The sequence below is a fragment of the Panulirus ornatus genome, chromosome 58 (assembly GCF_036320965.1).
Source record: "Panulirus ornatus isolate Po-2019 chromosome 58, ASM3632096v1, whole genome shotgun sequence".
NCBI lineage: Eukaryota > Metazoa > Arthropoda > Malacostraca > Decapoda > Palinuridae > Panulirus > Panulirus ornatus.
In genome coordinates, this window is record NC_092281.1 from 28564836 (window position 1) to 28582093 (window position 17258).

The 17258-nt window shown below is 41.8% G+C and overlaps 1 protein-coding gene across 1 annotated transcript in view; it reads right to left on the minus strand.

Annotated features, from left to right (window-relative positions):
• Not1 (CCR4-NOT transcription complex subunit 1) overlaps positions 1 to 17258 on the minus strand; it is a 560605-nt gene that overhangs the window by 220080 nt on the left and 323267 nt on the right. The window contains exons 22-23 of the mRNA XM_071695617.1: positions 657 to 851; positions 353 to 497 (exon numbers count right to left, since the gene is read on the minus strand). Coding sequence (XP_071551718.1) covers positions 353 to 497; positions 657 to 851 — 340 coding nt within the window. The remainder of the gene's footprint in view (positions 1 to 352; positions 498 to 656; positions 852 to 17258) is intronic.

Sequence of the window (17258 nt, forward strand, 5' to 3'; positions counted from 1 at the left end):
CTCTTGTTGGTCCTATTTCTTTGAACAAATAATTTTCAATATTACTTCAAAAAATTACTTCAAAGACTATGGCATGATGAAGGGATCTCATAATGTACATGATATACAATAAAGTATCATCATTACCATCCGCACCTAAAAATCTGGAGGAACATTATTCCTCTTAAATCTTAAAAGAACTCAAGGGCACCAGTATTTTTTTTGCTGATTGCACATGGAATTACTATTACCTTACAACTCTTTCCACCTTAATACACAGCAAGAAACTTTCCTACCAGCATAACCACAAAAAGCGAAGGACTAAGAATACATGCTCACTTAAACAGACATTAAGTAATGGGAAGAAACTTACGCATAAAACTGGAAGAGGAGAAACCTTGCAGAGTAGGGAAGAGAGGAGTTGACTCAGCTCGCTTTGATCCACCTGGCTGAGACAACTGAGGTTTAAGGCGGGCAATCCGTTCCCGGTCGTTCAACACATTAGCAGGCTTCAAGTCCTTTAATATTTTAGAAAGTCTAGTTAAGTGTTCTTATCAAATGCTTTATATGACCTCCCTAATCACCTGAAGAATCAACCACAACACAATAAAAAATATATAACATTATATCTTCAACTCTGTCAAAATTAAACCAACTCAAATTAACTTGCAACTCACTTCTAAATTTATCTCCAGCTTATTACACAGCACCTCAATTTCAAACTTGAGATGCAACTTCATTTCAGGTTCCTTATGAAGTTCTGCTAGGACATTCATAATAGCCATGGTCCATGGGTTAGGTGGTTTAAAAACTCTGCTCTTGGCACAAGATTCCATCACCTTAGCCACAAACGGAATCACATACTGCATTTCCTGCAAATTAACGGACCTTCATTAGTTGAAGACGGTGATAAAAAAAAAAATTCATATAAAAATCTAAGCCAAATATAAAGTACTTCAAGATGAACCTTTCTATCTGCAGTGGAGTTGTAAGGTCCTCAGCAGTCTCTCATTCCTACAGTCTATATTGTTACTGCTATAGTCTGTAGCTAAATTACTCAACAAATGTATTCAGTAAACACAAATCCTCTATGCCAGCAAGAGATTATGATCAGTTCAACTGGAAGCGTTATCCTGCTGTAAATTTGATTATTCTACTATTTTTCTTGAAAGATGGTAAGCCCTTACATAAGAAAAATCTGAAAACCTGCTAAAGTAAACTGAAGTGCAAAGGTCAACACAGGCATACACTACTGAGTTCACAATATATCTATATTTCTTTCTATAACCCCCTTTCCATCTTTTTCTAACAGTAGGTCAAATTGTACAATGGTGTCAAGATAATTTGCTTTTTTTTATTATTATTCCTACCCTCCTTAATCATGCTTACCTATATTAACCCTAATATTTGGAGGAGAAGGAAAGCCCTTAAATTCTTGAAGCCAGCCAGGTGGCTGTACTCATTTGTCATATATGACCGAGCATTTCTCTCAATCAACACCAGAAGAGTCTAATGATGCCTCCTTGCATTGTATTCCTTGAGGAAAAACTCACTAGTTCTTCCTTTTTCTCCAATATCTTTGTGAGTATCTAAATACTTATCAACTCACACAATAGGTAAGGACATATTAAATAGAGTTTTGGTGAAAAAGTGTACATAAAACTACAACTTACAATAACATTATAATGATTACATGTTGAATGTATTGTAATGATGATGATGGCTAACACTATGTAACCCTTGCTTTTATCTAACCTATTTTCTAAAATGATTTACTGAACATGTCTATGATTATTTGCAAGGTTATAACCTAATGAAGGCAGGTGTACGAATATATGAAAAGAACATAAATTCACCAAATCATTTATTTTTATTATTTTTTTTTTTTGCTTTGTCGCTGTCTCCCGCGTTTGCGAGGTAGCGCAAGGAAACAGACGAAAGAAATGGCCCAACCCACCCCCATACACATGTATATACATACGTCCACACACGCAAATATACATACCTACACAGCTTTCCATGGTTTACCCCAGACGCTTCACATGCCTTGATTCAATCCACTGACAGCACGTCAACCCCAGTATACCACATCGCTCCAATTCACTCTATTCCTTGCCCTCCTTTCACCCTCCTGCATGTTCAGGCCCCGATCACACAAAATCTTTTTCACTCCATCTTTCCACCTCCAATTTGGTCTCCCTCTTCTCCTCGTTCCCTCCACCTCCGACACATATATTCTCTTGGTCAATCTTTCCTCACTCATTCTCTCCATGTGCCCGAACCATTTCAAAACACCCTCTTCTGCTCTCTCAACCACACTCTTTTTATTTCCACACATCTCTCTCACCCTTACGTTACTTACTCGATCAAACCACCTCACACCACATATTGTCCTCAAACATCTCATTTCCAGCACATCCATCCTCCTGCGCACAACTCTATCCATAGCCCACGCCTCGCAACCATACAACATTGTTGGAACCACTATTCCTTCAAACATACCCATTTTTGCTTTCCGAGATAATGTTCTCGACTTCCACACATTCTTCAAGGCTCCCAGAATTTTCGCCCCCTCCCCCACCCTATGATCCACTTCCGCTTCCATGGTTCCATCCGCTGCCAGATCCCCTCCCAGATATCTAAAACACTTCACTTCCTCAAGTTTTTCTCCATTCAAACTCACCTCCCAATTGACTTGACCCTCAACCCTACTGTACCTAATAACCTTGCTCTTATTCACATTTACTCTTAACTTTCTTCTTTCACACACTTTACCAAACTCAGTCACCAGCTTCTGCAGTTTCTCACATGAATCAGCCACCAGCGCTGTATCATCAGCGAACAACAACTGACTCACTTCCCAAGCTCTCTCATCCCCAACAGACTTCATACTTGCCCCTCTTTCCAAAACTCTTCCATTCACCTCCCTAACAACCCCATCCATAAACAAATTAAACAACCATGGAGACATCACACACCCCTGCCGCAAACCTACATTCACTGAGAACCAATCACTTTCCTCTCTTCCTACACGTACACATGCCTTACATCCTCAATAAAAACTTTTCACTGCTTCTAACAACTTGCCTCCCACACCATATATTCTTAATACCTTCCACAGAGCATCTCTATCAACTCTATCATATGCCTTCTCCAGATCCATAAATGCTACATACAAATCCATTTGCTTTTCTAAGTATTTCTCACATACATTCTTCAAAGCAAACACCTGATCCACACATCCTCACATGGAGAGAATGAGTGAGGAAAGATTGACCAAGAGGATATATGTGTCGGAGGTGGAGGGAACGAGGAGAAGAGGGAGACCAAATTGGAGGTGGAAAGATGGAGTGAAAAAGATTTTGTGTGATCGGGGCCTGAACATGCAGGAGGGTGAAAGGAGGGCAAGGAATGGAGTGAATTGGAGCAATGTGGTATACCAGGGTTGACGTGCTGTCAGTGGATTGAATCAAGGCATGTGTATGGGGGTGGGTTGGGCCATTTCTTTCGTCTGTTTCCTTGCGCTACCTCGCAAACGCGGGAGACAGCGAAAAAAAAAAAAAAACATATACACATGCACATAATTCATAGTCTGCCTTTATTCATTCCCATTGCCACCCCGCCACACATGAAATAACAACCCCCTCCCCCAGCATGTGCGCGAGGTAGCGCTAGGACAACAAAGGCCACATTCGTTCACACTCAGTCTCTAGCCGAGGGGAGGGTTTCCATCCCCCCGCTCCTGTCCCCTTTATCCCAATGTATACCAATTATTCCCTCAACTGCCACATTACTCACCTTTGCATTCAAATCACCCATCACTATAACCCGGTCTTGTGCATCAAAACCACTAACACACTCATTCAGCTGCTCCCAAAACACTTGCCTCTCATGATCTTTCTTCTCATGCCCAGGTGCATATGCACCAATAATCACCCATCTCTCTCATCAACTTTCAATTTTACCCATATCAATCTAGAATTTATTTTCTTACACTCTATCACATACTCCCACCACTCCAGTTTCAGGAGTAGTGCTACTCCTTCCCTTCCTCTTGTCCTCTCACCAACCCCTGACTTTACTCCCAAGACATTCCGAAACCACTCTTCCCCTTTACCCTTGAGCTTCGTTTCACTCAGAGCCAAAACATCCAGGTTCCTTTCCTCAAACATACTACCTATCTCTCCTTTTTTCTCATCTTGGTTACATCCACACACATTTAGACACCCCACTCTGAGCCTTCGAGGAGGATGAGCACTCCCCGCGTGACTCCTTCTTCTGTTTCCCCTTTTAGAAAGTTAAAATACACGGAGGGGAGGGTTTCCAGCCCCCCGCTCCTGTCCCCTTTAGTCGCCTTCTACGACACGTGAGGAATACGTGGGAAGTATTCTCTCTCCCCTATCCCCAGGGATAGTTTATTGATAAGTTGAATATTTCTACATGAAGACTTATTGGAGCTAAGCACAAATTCCATTTCCTCTATGTATCTTCTACATCTAATTGAAGTACAGGTTGTGGAGTGCATGATGTAGTGTAAGGAAATAAATTCAGACTGATGTGGGTAAAACTGAAAGTGGATGGCAAGAGATGAGTGATTATCAGTGCAGATGCACATGGTCATGAGATGAAAGATCATGAATGGCAAGTGTTTTGGGAGTAGATGAGTAAGTGCATCTGGAGTTTTCTTGTAAGAGACTGGGTATTAGTGATGGGTGATTTAAATGTAAATATAAGTAATGTGACAGTTGAGGGTATAATTAGGGTGCATGGGGTATTGTGTTATGAATGGAAATGGTGAATAGTTTATAGAGTTATGTACTCTAAGAGAACTGGATATTGGGAATACCTGGTTTGAAAAAAGGGATATTGACAAGTATATGTATGTGGGAGGTGGGCAGATTAGAAAGGGTAGTGAGTTGTGGGATGAAGAAGTGAGATTATTAGTGAAAGAGAAGAGACAGGCATATGGGCGAGTTTTGCAGGGAAATATGCAAATGACTGGAAGAAGTATAAAAGATAGAGGCAGGAGGTCAAGAGAAAGGTGCAAGAGGTGAAAAAGAGGGCAAATGAGAGTTGAGGTGAGAGAGCATCATTAAATTTTAGGGAGAATAAAATGATGTTTTGGAAGGAGGTAAATAAAGTGCGTAAGACAAGAGAACAAATGGGAACATCGGTGAAGGCGGCTAATGGGGAGGTAATAACAAGTAGTGGTGATGTGAGAAGGAGATGGAGTGAGTATTTTGAAGGTTTGTTGAATGTGTTAGACGATACAGTGGCAGATATAGGGTGTTTTGGTCGAGGTGGTGTGCGAAGTGAGAGGGTTAGGGAATTTGGAATTTAGAGAAGAGATAGTGATAGCTTTGCGGAAGATGATAGCCGGCAAAGTGGCGGGTTTGGATGGTATTGCCATGGAATTTATTAAAAAAGGGGGTGACTGTGTTGTTGACTGGTTGGTGAGGATATTCAATGTATGTATGGCTCATGGTGAAGTGCCTAAGGATTGGCGGAATGCCTGCATAAAGCCACTGTACAAAGGCAAACAGGATAAAGGTGAGCATTCAAATTACAGAGGTATATGTTTGTTGAGTATTCCTGGGAAATCACATGGGAGAGTATTGATTGAGAGGGTGAAGGCATGTACAGAGCATCAGATTGGGGAAGAGCAGTGTGGTTTCAGAAGTGGTAGAGGATGTGTGGATCAGGTGTTTACTTTAAAGAATGTATGTGAGAAATACTTAGAAAAGCAAATGGATCTGTATGTAGCATTTATGGATCTGGAGAAGGCATATTATAGAGCTGATAGAGATGCTCTGTGGAAGGTATCAAGAGTAGCAGATATAGGGTGTTTTGGTCGAGGTGGGGTGCAAAGTGAAAGGGTTAGGGAAAATGATTTGGTAAAAAGAGAAGAGGTAGTAAAAGCTTTGCGAAGATGAAAGCCGGCAAGGCAGCAGGTGTGGATGGTATTGCAGTGGAATTTATTAAAAAAAGGGGGTGACTGTATTGTTGACTGGTTGGTAAGGTTATCTAATGTATGTATGATTCATGGTAAGGTGCCTGAGGATTGGCAGAATGCTTGCATAGTACCATTGTACAAAGGGAAAGGGGATAAGAGTGAGTGCTCAAATTACAGAGGTATAAGTTTGTTGAGTATTCCTGGCAAACTATATGGGAGGGTATTGATTGAGAGGGTTAAGGCATGTACAGAGCATCAGACTGGGGAAGAGCAGTGTGGTTTCAGAAGTGGTAGAGGATGTGTGGATCAGGTGTTTGCTTTGAAGAATGTATGTGAGAAATACTTAGAAAAGCAAATGGATTTGTATGTAGCATTTATGGATCTGGAGAAGGCATATGATAGAGTTGATAGAGATGCTCTGTGGAAGGTATTAAGAATATATGGTGTTGGAGGCAAGTTGTTAGAAGCAGTGAAAAGTTTTTATCGAGGATGTAAGGCATGTGTACGTGTAGGAAGAGAGGAAAGTGATTGGTTCTCAGTGAATGTAGGTTTGTGGCATGGGTGTGTGATGTCTCCATGGTTGTTTAATCTGTTTATGGATGGGGTTGTTAGGGAGGTGAATGCAAGAGTTTTGGAAAGAGGGGCAAGGATGAAGTCTGTTGGGGATGAGAGAGCTTGGGAAGTGAGTCAGTTGTTGTTCACTGATGATACAGCGCTGGTGGCTGATTCATGTGAGAAACTGCAGAAGCTGGTGACTGAGTTTGGTAAAGTGTGTGAAAGAAGAAAGTTAAGAGTAAATGTGAATAAGAGCAAGGTTATTAGGTACAGTAGGGTTGAGGGTCAAGTCAATTGGGAGGTAAGTTTGAATGGAGAAAAACTGGAGGAAGTAAAGTGTTTTAGATATCTGGGAGTGGATCTGGCAGCGGATGGAACCATGGAAGCGGAAGTGAATCATAGGGTGGGGGAGGGGTGAAAATCCTGGGAGCCTTGAAGAATGTGTGGAAGTCGAGAACATTATCTCGGAAAGCAAAAATGGGTATGTTTGAAGGAATAGTGGTTCCAACAATGTTGTATGGTTGCAAGGCGTGGGCTATGGATAGAGTTGTGCGCAGGAGGGTGGATGTGCTGGAAATGAGATGTTTGAGGACAATGTGTGGTGTGAGGTGGTTTGATCGAGAAAGTAATGTAAGGGTAAGAGAGATGGGTGGAAATAAAAAGAGCGTGGTTGAGAGAGCAGAAGAGGGTGTTTTGAAATGGTTTGGGCACATGGAGAGAATGAGTGAGGAAAGATTGACCAAGAGGATATATGTGCTGGAGGTGGAGGGAACGAGAAGTGGGAGACCAAACTGGAGGTGGAAAGACTGAGTGAAAAAGATTTTGAGTGATCGGGGCCTGAACATGCAGGAGGGTGAAAGGAGGGCAAAGAATAGAGTGAATTGGATCGATGTGGTATACCGGGGTTGACGTGCTGTCAGTGGATTGAATCAGGGCATGTGAAGCGTCTGAGGTAAACCATGGAAAGTTCTGTGGGGCCTGGATGTGGAAAGGGAGCTGTGGTTTCGGGCATTATTGCATGACAGCTAGAGACTGAGTGTGAACGAATGGGGCCTTTGTTGTCTTTTCCTAGTGCTACCTCGCACACATGAGGGGGGAGGGGGATGGTATTCCATGTGTGGCGAGGTGGCGATGGGAATGAATAAAGGCAGACAGCGTGAATTGTGTGCATGGGTATATATGTATGTGTCTGTGTGTGTATATATATGTGTACATTGAGATGTACAGGTATGTATATTTGCGTGTGTGGACATGTATGTATATACATTGTGTATGGGGGTGGGTTGGGCCATTTCTTTCGTCTGTTTCCTTGCGCTACCTTGCAAACGCGGGAGACAGCGACAAAGCAAAATAAATATAAATAATATGCACATACACATATCCCTGGGGATAGGGGAGAAAGAATACTTCCCACGTATTCCCTGCGTGTCGTAGAAGGCGACTAAAAGGGGAGGGAGCGGGTGGCTGGAAATCCTCCCCTTTCTTGTTTTTTTTTTTAATTTTCCAAAAGAAGGAACAGAGAAGGGGGTCAGGTGAGGATATTCCCTCTAAGGCCCAGTTCTCTGTTCTTAACGCTACCTCGCTAACGCGGGAAATGGCAAATAGTATGAAAAAAAAAAAAAAAAAAAAAATACACATACATGTACATAATCATATAGACCTGCACATATTCATACTCCCCTATCCCTGGGGATGGGGAGAAAGAATACTTCCCATGTATTCCCCGCATGTAGTAGAACATGGCTAAAGAGGGCCGGAGGAGGAGGCTGAAAACCCTCCCCACCTCCTTGTATTAAAATTTCTAAAAGGGAAGACAGAGGGAGTCAAGTGGTGAGTGCTCATCCTCCTCGAAAGCTCAGATTGAGGTGTCTAAATGTGTGGATGTAACCAAGAGAAGAAAGGAAAGATAGGTAGTATATTTGAGAAAAGGAACCTGGATGTTTTGGCTCTGAGTGAAACAAAGCTCAAGGGTAAAGTGGTATGGGAATGTCTTGGGAGTAAAGTCAGGGGTTGGTGAGAGGACAAGAGCAAACGAAGGAGTAGCACTACTCCTGAAGCAGGAGTTGTAGGAGTATGTGATAGAGTAAGAAAAAAAAAATTCTAGATTGATGTGGGTAAAACAGAAAGTGGATGGAGAGAGATGGGTGATTATTGGTGCCTATGCATCTGGTCATCAGAAGAAAGATCATGAGAGGCAAGTGTTTTGGGAGCAGCTGAGTGAGTGTGTTAGCAGCTTTGATGCATGAGACCAGGTTATAGTGATGGGTGATTTGAATGTGAAGGTGAGTAATGGGGCAGTTGAGGGCATAATTGGGGCGTTCAGTGCTGTAAGTGGAAATGGCGAAGAGCTTGTGGAGTTGTGTGCTGAAAAAGGACCAGTGATTGGGAATACCTAGTATAAAAAGAGAGATATACGTAAGTATACACATGTGAGTACGAGAGACGGCCAAAGGGCGTTATTGGAATACGTGTCAATTGACAGGTGTATAACTGAGAGACTTTTGGATGTAAATGTTCTCAGAGGGGCAACTGAAGGGATGTTTGATCATTATCTTCTGGAGGCAAAGTTGGAGATTTGTAGAGGCTTTCAGATTAGAGAGTGGTGAGAGCGAGCGAGCTTGGAAAGGAGACTTGTGTAAGGAAGTAGCCGTTGAGATTGAGTATAGAATGGCAAAAGGTAGGAGCAAGAGGTGTGTGTGTGTGTGTGTGTGTGTGTGTGTGTGTGTGTGTGTGTGTGTGTGTGTGTGTGTGTGTGTGTGTCTGTCTGTCTGTCTGTCTGTGCCTGTGTCTGTGATGTATTTAGGGAAGCAGTGAAAGCTAGCGCAAAAGACGCATGTGGCATGAGAAAGGTGGGAGGTGGGCGGATTAAAATGGGTAGAGAGAGGTGGGGTGAAGAAGTAAGAGAGAGTAGTTTGGATAATTTTTGCAGGGAAGTAGTGCAATTGACAGGGAGATGTATAAAAGAAAGCAGCAGGAGGTCAAGAGAAAGGTGCAAGAGGTGAAAAAGAGGGTAAGTGAGAGATGGGGTGAGAGAGCATCATTATATTTCAGGGAGAATAAAAAGATGTTTTGAAAGGAGGTAAATAATGTGAGTAAGACAAAAGAACAAATGGGAACACCGGTAAAGGGGGCAAATGGGGAGGTAATAACAAGTATTGATGAAGAGAGAAGGAGATGGAGTGAGTATTTTGAAGGTTTGTTGAATGTATTTGATGACTGAGTAGCAGATATAGGATGTTTTGGTCAGGGTGGTGTGTGAAATGAGAGGGTCAGGGAGAATGGTTTGGAAAACAGAAAAGAGGTAGTGAAAGCTTTGCAGAAGATGAAAGCCGACAAGGATATTCAATGTAAGTATGGATCATAGTGAAGTGCCAAAGGATTGGCAGAATGCATGCATAGTGCCACTGTACAAAGGTAAAGGGGATAAAGGTGAGAGTTCAAATTATCGAGGCATAAGTTTGTTGAGTATTCCTGGGAAAGTATATGGGAGGATATTGATTGAGAGGGTAAAGGCATGTACAGAGCATCAATTGGTGAAGAGCAATGTGGTTTCAGAAGTGGTAAAGGATGTGTGGATCAGGTGTTTGCTTTAAAGCATGTATGTGAGAAATACTTAGAAAAACAGATGGATTTGTACGTAGCATTTATGGATATGGAAAAGGTATACGATAGGGGTGATAGAGATGCTCTGTGGAAGGCTTTAAAGAATGCATGTGAGGAATACTTAGAAAAACAGATGGATTTGTATGTAGCATTTATGGATACGGAAATGGTATATGATAGGGTTGATAGAGATGCTTTGTGGAAGGTTTTAAGAGTATATGGTGTGGGAGGTAAGTTGCAAGAATCAGTGAAAAGTTTTTACCAAGGACATAAAGCATGTGATGAGTAGGAAGGGAGGAAAGTGATTGGTTCTCAGTGAATGTTGGTTTGCAGCAGGGGTGTGTGATGTCTCCATGGTTGTTCAATTTATGGATGGGGTGGTTAGGGAAGTGAATGCAAGAGTTTTGGGGAGAGGGGCAAGTGTGCAGTCTGTTCTAGATGAGAGGGCTTGGGAAGTGAGTCAGATGTTGTTCGCCGATGATAGAGTGCTGGTGGCCGATTCAGGTGGGAAACTGCAGAGGTTGGTGACTGAGTTTGGTAAACTGCATGAAAGGAGAAAGTTAAGAGTCAATGCGAATAAGAGCAAGGTTATTAGGTTCAGTAGGGCTGAGGGACATGTTACTTGGGAGGTAAGTTTGAATGGAAAAAACTGGAGGAAGAAGTGTTTTAGATATCTAGGAGTGGACTTAGCAGCAGATGGAACCATAGAAGCAGAAGTGCGTTACAGGGTGGGGGAGGCGGCGAAGGTTGTGGGAGCGCTGAAAAATGTGTGGTAGGTGAGAATGTTATCTCGGAGCAAAAATGGGTATGTTTGAAGGAATTGTGGCTCCAACAATGTTATATGGTTGCGAGGTATGGGATATAGATAGGGTTGTGCAGTGGAGGGTGGATGTGCTGGAAATGAAATGATTGGGGGATGTGTGGTAATAAAAAAAGTGTGATTGAGAGTAGATGAGGGTGTGTTGAAATGGTTTGGACACAGAGAGAGAATGAGTGAGGAAAGATTGACAAGGAGAACATATGTGTCAGAGGTGGAGGGAATGAGGAGGTGGAAGGACGGAGGGAAAAAGATTCTGAGCGATTGGGGTCTGAACATACAGGAGTGCAAGGAATAGAGTGAACTGGAACAATGTAGTATAATAGGGTCCAATTGCTGTCAATTGACTGAACCAGGGCATGTGAAGCATTTGGGGTAAACTATGGAAAGGTGTGTGGGGCCTGGATGTAGAAAGGGAGCTGTGGTTTCAGTGCATTACATGACAACGGATGAGGCCTTTTTTGTCTTTTCCTGGCACTACCTCATTGGGAGAGAGAGAGAGAGATGCTGTTTCCTGTATGGCAAAGTGGTGATGGGAATGGATGAAGGCAGCAAGTATGAATATGTATATGTGTATATATGTATATGTCTGTGTATGTATATGTATGTATATGTTGAAATGTATATATATGTACATGTGCATGTATGGGCATGTATGCTGTTTCCTGTATGGCGAGGTGGCGAGGGGAATAGATGAAGGCAGCAAGTATGAATATGTACATGTGTATATATGTGTATGTATGTGCATGTATATGTATGTATACGTTGAAATGTATGTATATATATATGAATATGTGCATGTATGGGCATTTATGTATACATATGTGTATGTGGGGGATGGGCTATTCCTCGCCTGTTTCCTTAAGCTACCTTGCTGACGCAGGAAACAGCGATTAAGTAAAATAATAAAAATAATAATAACAATAATAACAACAATAATAATAACAATTTATCAAGGATGTAAGGCATGTGTACGTGTAAGAAGAGAGGAAAGTGATTGGTTCTCACTGAATGTAGGTTTGCGGCAGGGGTGTGTGATGTCTCCATGGTTGTTTAATTTGTTTATGGATGGGGTTGTTAGGGAGGTGAATGCAAGAGTTTTGGAAAGAGGGGCAAGTATGCAGTCTGTTGGGGATGAGAGAGCTTGGGAAGTGAGTCAGCTGTTGTTCGCCGATGATACAGCGCTAGTGGCTGATTCATGTGAGAAACTGCAGAAGCTGGTGACTGAGTTTGGTAAAGTGTGTGAAAGAAGAAAGTTAAGAGTAAATGTGAATAAGAGCAAGGTTATTAGGTACAGTAGGCTTGAGGGTCAAGTCAATTGGGAGGTAAGTTTGAATGGAGAAAAAACTGGAGGAAGTAAAGTGTTTTAGATATCTGGGAGTGGATCTGGCAGCGGATGGAACCATGGAAGCGGAAGTGAATCATAGGGTGGGGGAGGGGGCGAAAATCCTGGGAGCCTTGAAGAATGTGTGGAAGTCGAGAATATTATCTCCGAAAGCAAAAATGGGTATGTTTGAAGGAATAGTGGTTCCAATAATGTTGTATGGTTGCGAGGCATGGGCTATGGACAGAGTTGTGCGCAGGAGCGTGGATGTGCAGGAAATGAGATGTTTGAGGACAATATGTGGTGTGTGGTGGTTTGATCGAGTAAGTAATGTAAGGGTATGAGAGATGTGTGGAAATAAAAAGAGCGTGGTTGAGAGAGCAGAAGAGGGTGTTTTGAAATGGTTTGGGCACATGGAGAGAATGAGTGAGGAAAGCTTGACCAAGAGGATATATGTGTCAGAGGTGGAGGGAACAAGGAGAAGTGGGAGAACAAATTGGAGGTGGAAAGATGGAGTGAAAAAGATTTTGAGTGATAGGGGCCTGAACATGCCATGCAGGAGGGTGAAAGGCGGGCAAGGAATAGAGTCAATTGGATCGATGTGGTATACCGGGGTCGACGTGCTGTCAATGGACTGAATCAGGGCATGTGAAGCGTCTGGGGTAAACCATGGAAAGTTCTGTGGGGCCTGGATGTGGAAAGGGAGCTGTGGTTACAGGCATTATTGCATGACAGCTAGAGACTGAGTGTGAACGAATGGGGCCTTTGTCGTCTTTTCCTAGCGCTACCTCGCACACATGAGGGGGGAGGGTGATGTTATTCCATGTGTGGCGGGGTGGCGGTGGGAATGACTGGAGGCAGACAGTGTGAATTGTGTGCATGTGTATATATGTATGTGTCTGTGTGTGTATATATATATATATATATATATATATATATATATATATATATATATATATATATATATATATATATATATATATATATAAATGTGTACGTTGAGATGTATGGGTGTGTATATTTGTGTGTGGACGTGTATGTATATACATGTGTATGGGGGTGGGTTTGGCCATCTCTTTCGTCTGTTTCCTTGCGCTACCTCGCAAACGTGGGAGACGGCGACAAAGCAAAATAATAATAATAATAATAATAATAATAATAATAATAATAATAATAATAATGATAATAATAACCACAACAACAACAACAATATTCATACTTGCTAAATGTCATCCATTTCCGATGCCAAGCCACCCCACAGGAAACGGCATAAATGCATGAAAGAAAAGAAAAAGGAATAATATATACAATTTCTTCTTTTCTCCAACACCTGATCGCTACCCCCTGCATAAGTGAGGTAGCGCCAGGAAACAGAAGAAAAAGGGCCACATCTGCCCACATCCATACATGAGCTGTCATGTGTAATGCATCAAACCACAGCTGGTTCAGTCCATTAACAGCATGTTGACCTCAGCATATAACATCATTCCAACTCACTCTATTATATGCATATCTTTCACCCTCCTGCATGTACACCCAATCACCCAAAATCTTTTTCACTCCATCCTTCTATCTCCAATTTGAAACTGGTCTTCCATTCTCCTTGTTCCCTCCACTTCAGACACATATATCCTCTTTGTTAACCTTTCCTCACTCACTGTCTCCATAAATCTAAACCATTTCAACATACCTCTTCTGTCTCTCACTCTCTCGACCACAATCTTTCTAATACCACATCTCCCTCATCCTTTCATTACTTACTCGATCAAACCATCTCACACTACATACTGTCCTCAAACATTTCATTCCCAACACATCCACCCTCCCCTGGACAACCCTATCTATAGCCCATGCCTTGCACCCAAATACTATTGTTGGAGCTACTATTCCTTCAAACACCCATTTTTGCCCTCTCAGATAACATTCACTCATTCCACATATTCTTCAGAATTCTCCCACCCTATGACTCACTTCTGCTTTCATGGTTCCATTTGCTGCTAATTCCACTCCCAAATACCTAAAACACTTCACTTCCTTTAATTTTTCTCCAATCAAACTTACATTCCAAATAACTTTGTCCCTCAACCCTACCAAACTTAACAACCTTGCTCTTGTTCCCATTCATGTTCAACTTTCTCCTTTCATACATTCTTCCAAACTTAGTCACCAACTTCTGCATTTTCTTACTCGAATAAATCATCAGAGCTGTATCAACAGCAAACAAGTGACTCACTTCCCAGGCCCTCTCATCCCCCACAGACTGCATATTCATCCCTCTCACCAAGACTCTTGTATTTACCTCCCTAACTATCCCATCCAAAAACAAACAAAACAACAATGGTAACATCAAACACCCATGCTGCAGACCAACCTTCACTTGAAACCATTCACTCTCCTCTATTTCTTAAACCCTTCCTGAAAACTTCTCATTGCCTCTAGGAGCTTATCTCCCACACTATATATACTAAAGACCTTCCACAAAGCATCTCTAGCCACCCTATCATATACCTTATCCAGATCCATAAATACCACACACAAATCCATCAGTTTTTCACAATCCTAAAGACCTTCCACAAAGCATCTCTAGCCACCCTATCATATACCTTATCCAGATCCATAAATGCCACACACAAATCCATCAGTTTTTCACAGTATTTTTCACATTCTTTAAATTAAACACCTGATCCATAAATCCTCTACCACTTCTGCTCCTCCCAAATCTGATGCTCTGTACATGCCTTCACCAAGAGCTCTTGATCAATGTCCTCCCATACAATAACAGGTATGCTCAAACTTATACCTCAGCAGCTGGAACACTCACCCTTATCCCTCTTGCCTTTAAACACTGGCACTATACAAGCATTCCACAAATCTTTAGGCACCTCACTATGCTTCACACAAACAATGAATATCCTTACTAACCAATCAATAACAGTCATCCCTTTCGTAAAACATTCAACTGCAAAAACATCCACACCAGCCACCTTGCCACATTTCATCTTCCACAAGGCTTTGACCATATCTTCTCTCTTCACAAAACCACTCTCCATGACTTTCATTTCTCATACCACCAACACCCTACATCTGCCATTTATCATCAAAACATTAAACAATCCTTCAACTGACTGTCAGTTCCCATATGCTCTCTTGTCTTTTGCACAATATTTACCTCCTTACAAAACATCTTTTTATTCTCCCAAAAGTTTAATGACACTCTCACCCCAACTCTCAATTGCCCTATTTTTTCAAGCCTGCACATTCCTCTTGGCCTCCTGCTGCTTTCTCTTATGCATCTTCTAATCATTTGCAGGCCTTCCCTGTGAGTACAGCCCAAACATCTCTCTTTACTCTTTCACTGGCGACTTTACTTCTTCATCCCACCACTCACTACCATTTCTAATCTGACCACTTTCCACCTTTTGCATGCCATGTGCATCTCTTGCACAAGCTGTCAATGCTTTCACTGCTTCCCTAAACACCTGCCATTCATCATCCACTAACCTAACCTAACCTAACCTCTCCTGGTATTTCTTCATGTAAGTCTCCTTTCTAAGCTCGCTTACTCTCACCAATCTCTTCCCCCTAACATTGTTTCCCCTTTTCCAAAAACGTCTACACATCTTCACTTTTGTCTCCACAAGATAGTGATCAGATATCCCACGAGATGTCCCTTTCAGCACATCTACATCCAAATGTCTCTTTACATGCCAATCAAATATGCAATCTAATGATGCCTGTTGATCACCTCTCCTACCAGGAATTCCCAATTACCAGTCTTTTTTCAGTACACAACTCCACAAACTCTTTATCATTTCCATTAATATTACTGAATATCCTATGCAACCCAATCATACCCTTAATTGCTACATTATTTAGCTTCACATTTATATCACCCATCACTAATATCCGGTCTCATCCACCAAAACTGCTGACAAACTAACTCAGCTATTCCCAAAACACTTGCCTCTCATGATCTTTCTTCTATTGGCTGGATGCAAAAGCACCAATAATCAATCATCTCTTTGCAATCCACTTACAGTTTTACCCACATCAATCTAGAATTCACTTCCTTACACTCTATCACTCACTCCCACAACTCCTGCTTCTGTAGTAGTGCTACTCCTTCCCTAGCTGTTGTCCTCTCATTAACTCCTGACTTTACTCCTAAAACATTTCCAAACCATTCTTTCACTTTACCCTTAAGCTCTGTTTCACTCAAGAGCCAAAACATCCACATTTCTTACCTCTCCTCTCTTTTCATCTTGGTCACATTCACATACATTCAGGCACCTCAGTCTGAGCCTTCAAGAAGGATGAGCACTCCCTACCTACCTCCTTTTGTTTCCTCTTTTAGAAATTGAAAAATCAATTATTCTGCCCTAATTTTCTTTCCACTTTGGTACCCTAAACACCAAGAACAGCAGTAAAAATATTTCTTTATTATGAAATGAAAGAGCATCATATAAATGAAAGAACATCATATAAGCATGACAGAACAATCACGAAGTGAGTGATACACTCTTAAACTAACCCATGGAAATTTAGAGAACTTGTCATGGGAGTGTATGCTTACCACAAGCATACCAATACACTCCCACCAAAAGTTTTTCATTTTCCTGTGGGTAACTTGATGGGTATGTAATTTGTTACTTGGATGTTTTACTATTCTTACATGATGTTCTCTTATAACATGAGAGAAACGGGAAGACAAGAAAAAAAACTACATTTATATTTCTGACATGTTACAGGAGTTGGGGGCCATAATCCCTCCCCTTCTTGTACTGCAATTTCTAAAAGAAGGATGAGAAGAGTGAGTCAACTGAAAAGAGCACATCCTCCTCCAAGGTTCAGGCTAGGATGTCTGAATGTGCATGGATGTACTAAGGATGAGGAGTGAGTAAGCTCAGAAAAGAGGTTGGTGTGCATAGATACCTGGTGCAAAATGAAAGAGCAAACTAAGCTTGGGAAGAGGGTGAGGAACAGAAAGTATTTTGGAAGTCATGCTTACATGTGCAACAGAGGTTGTC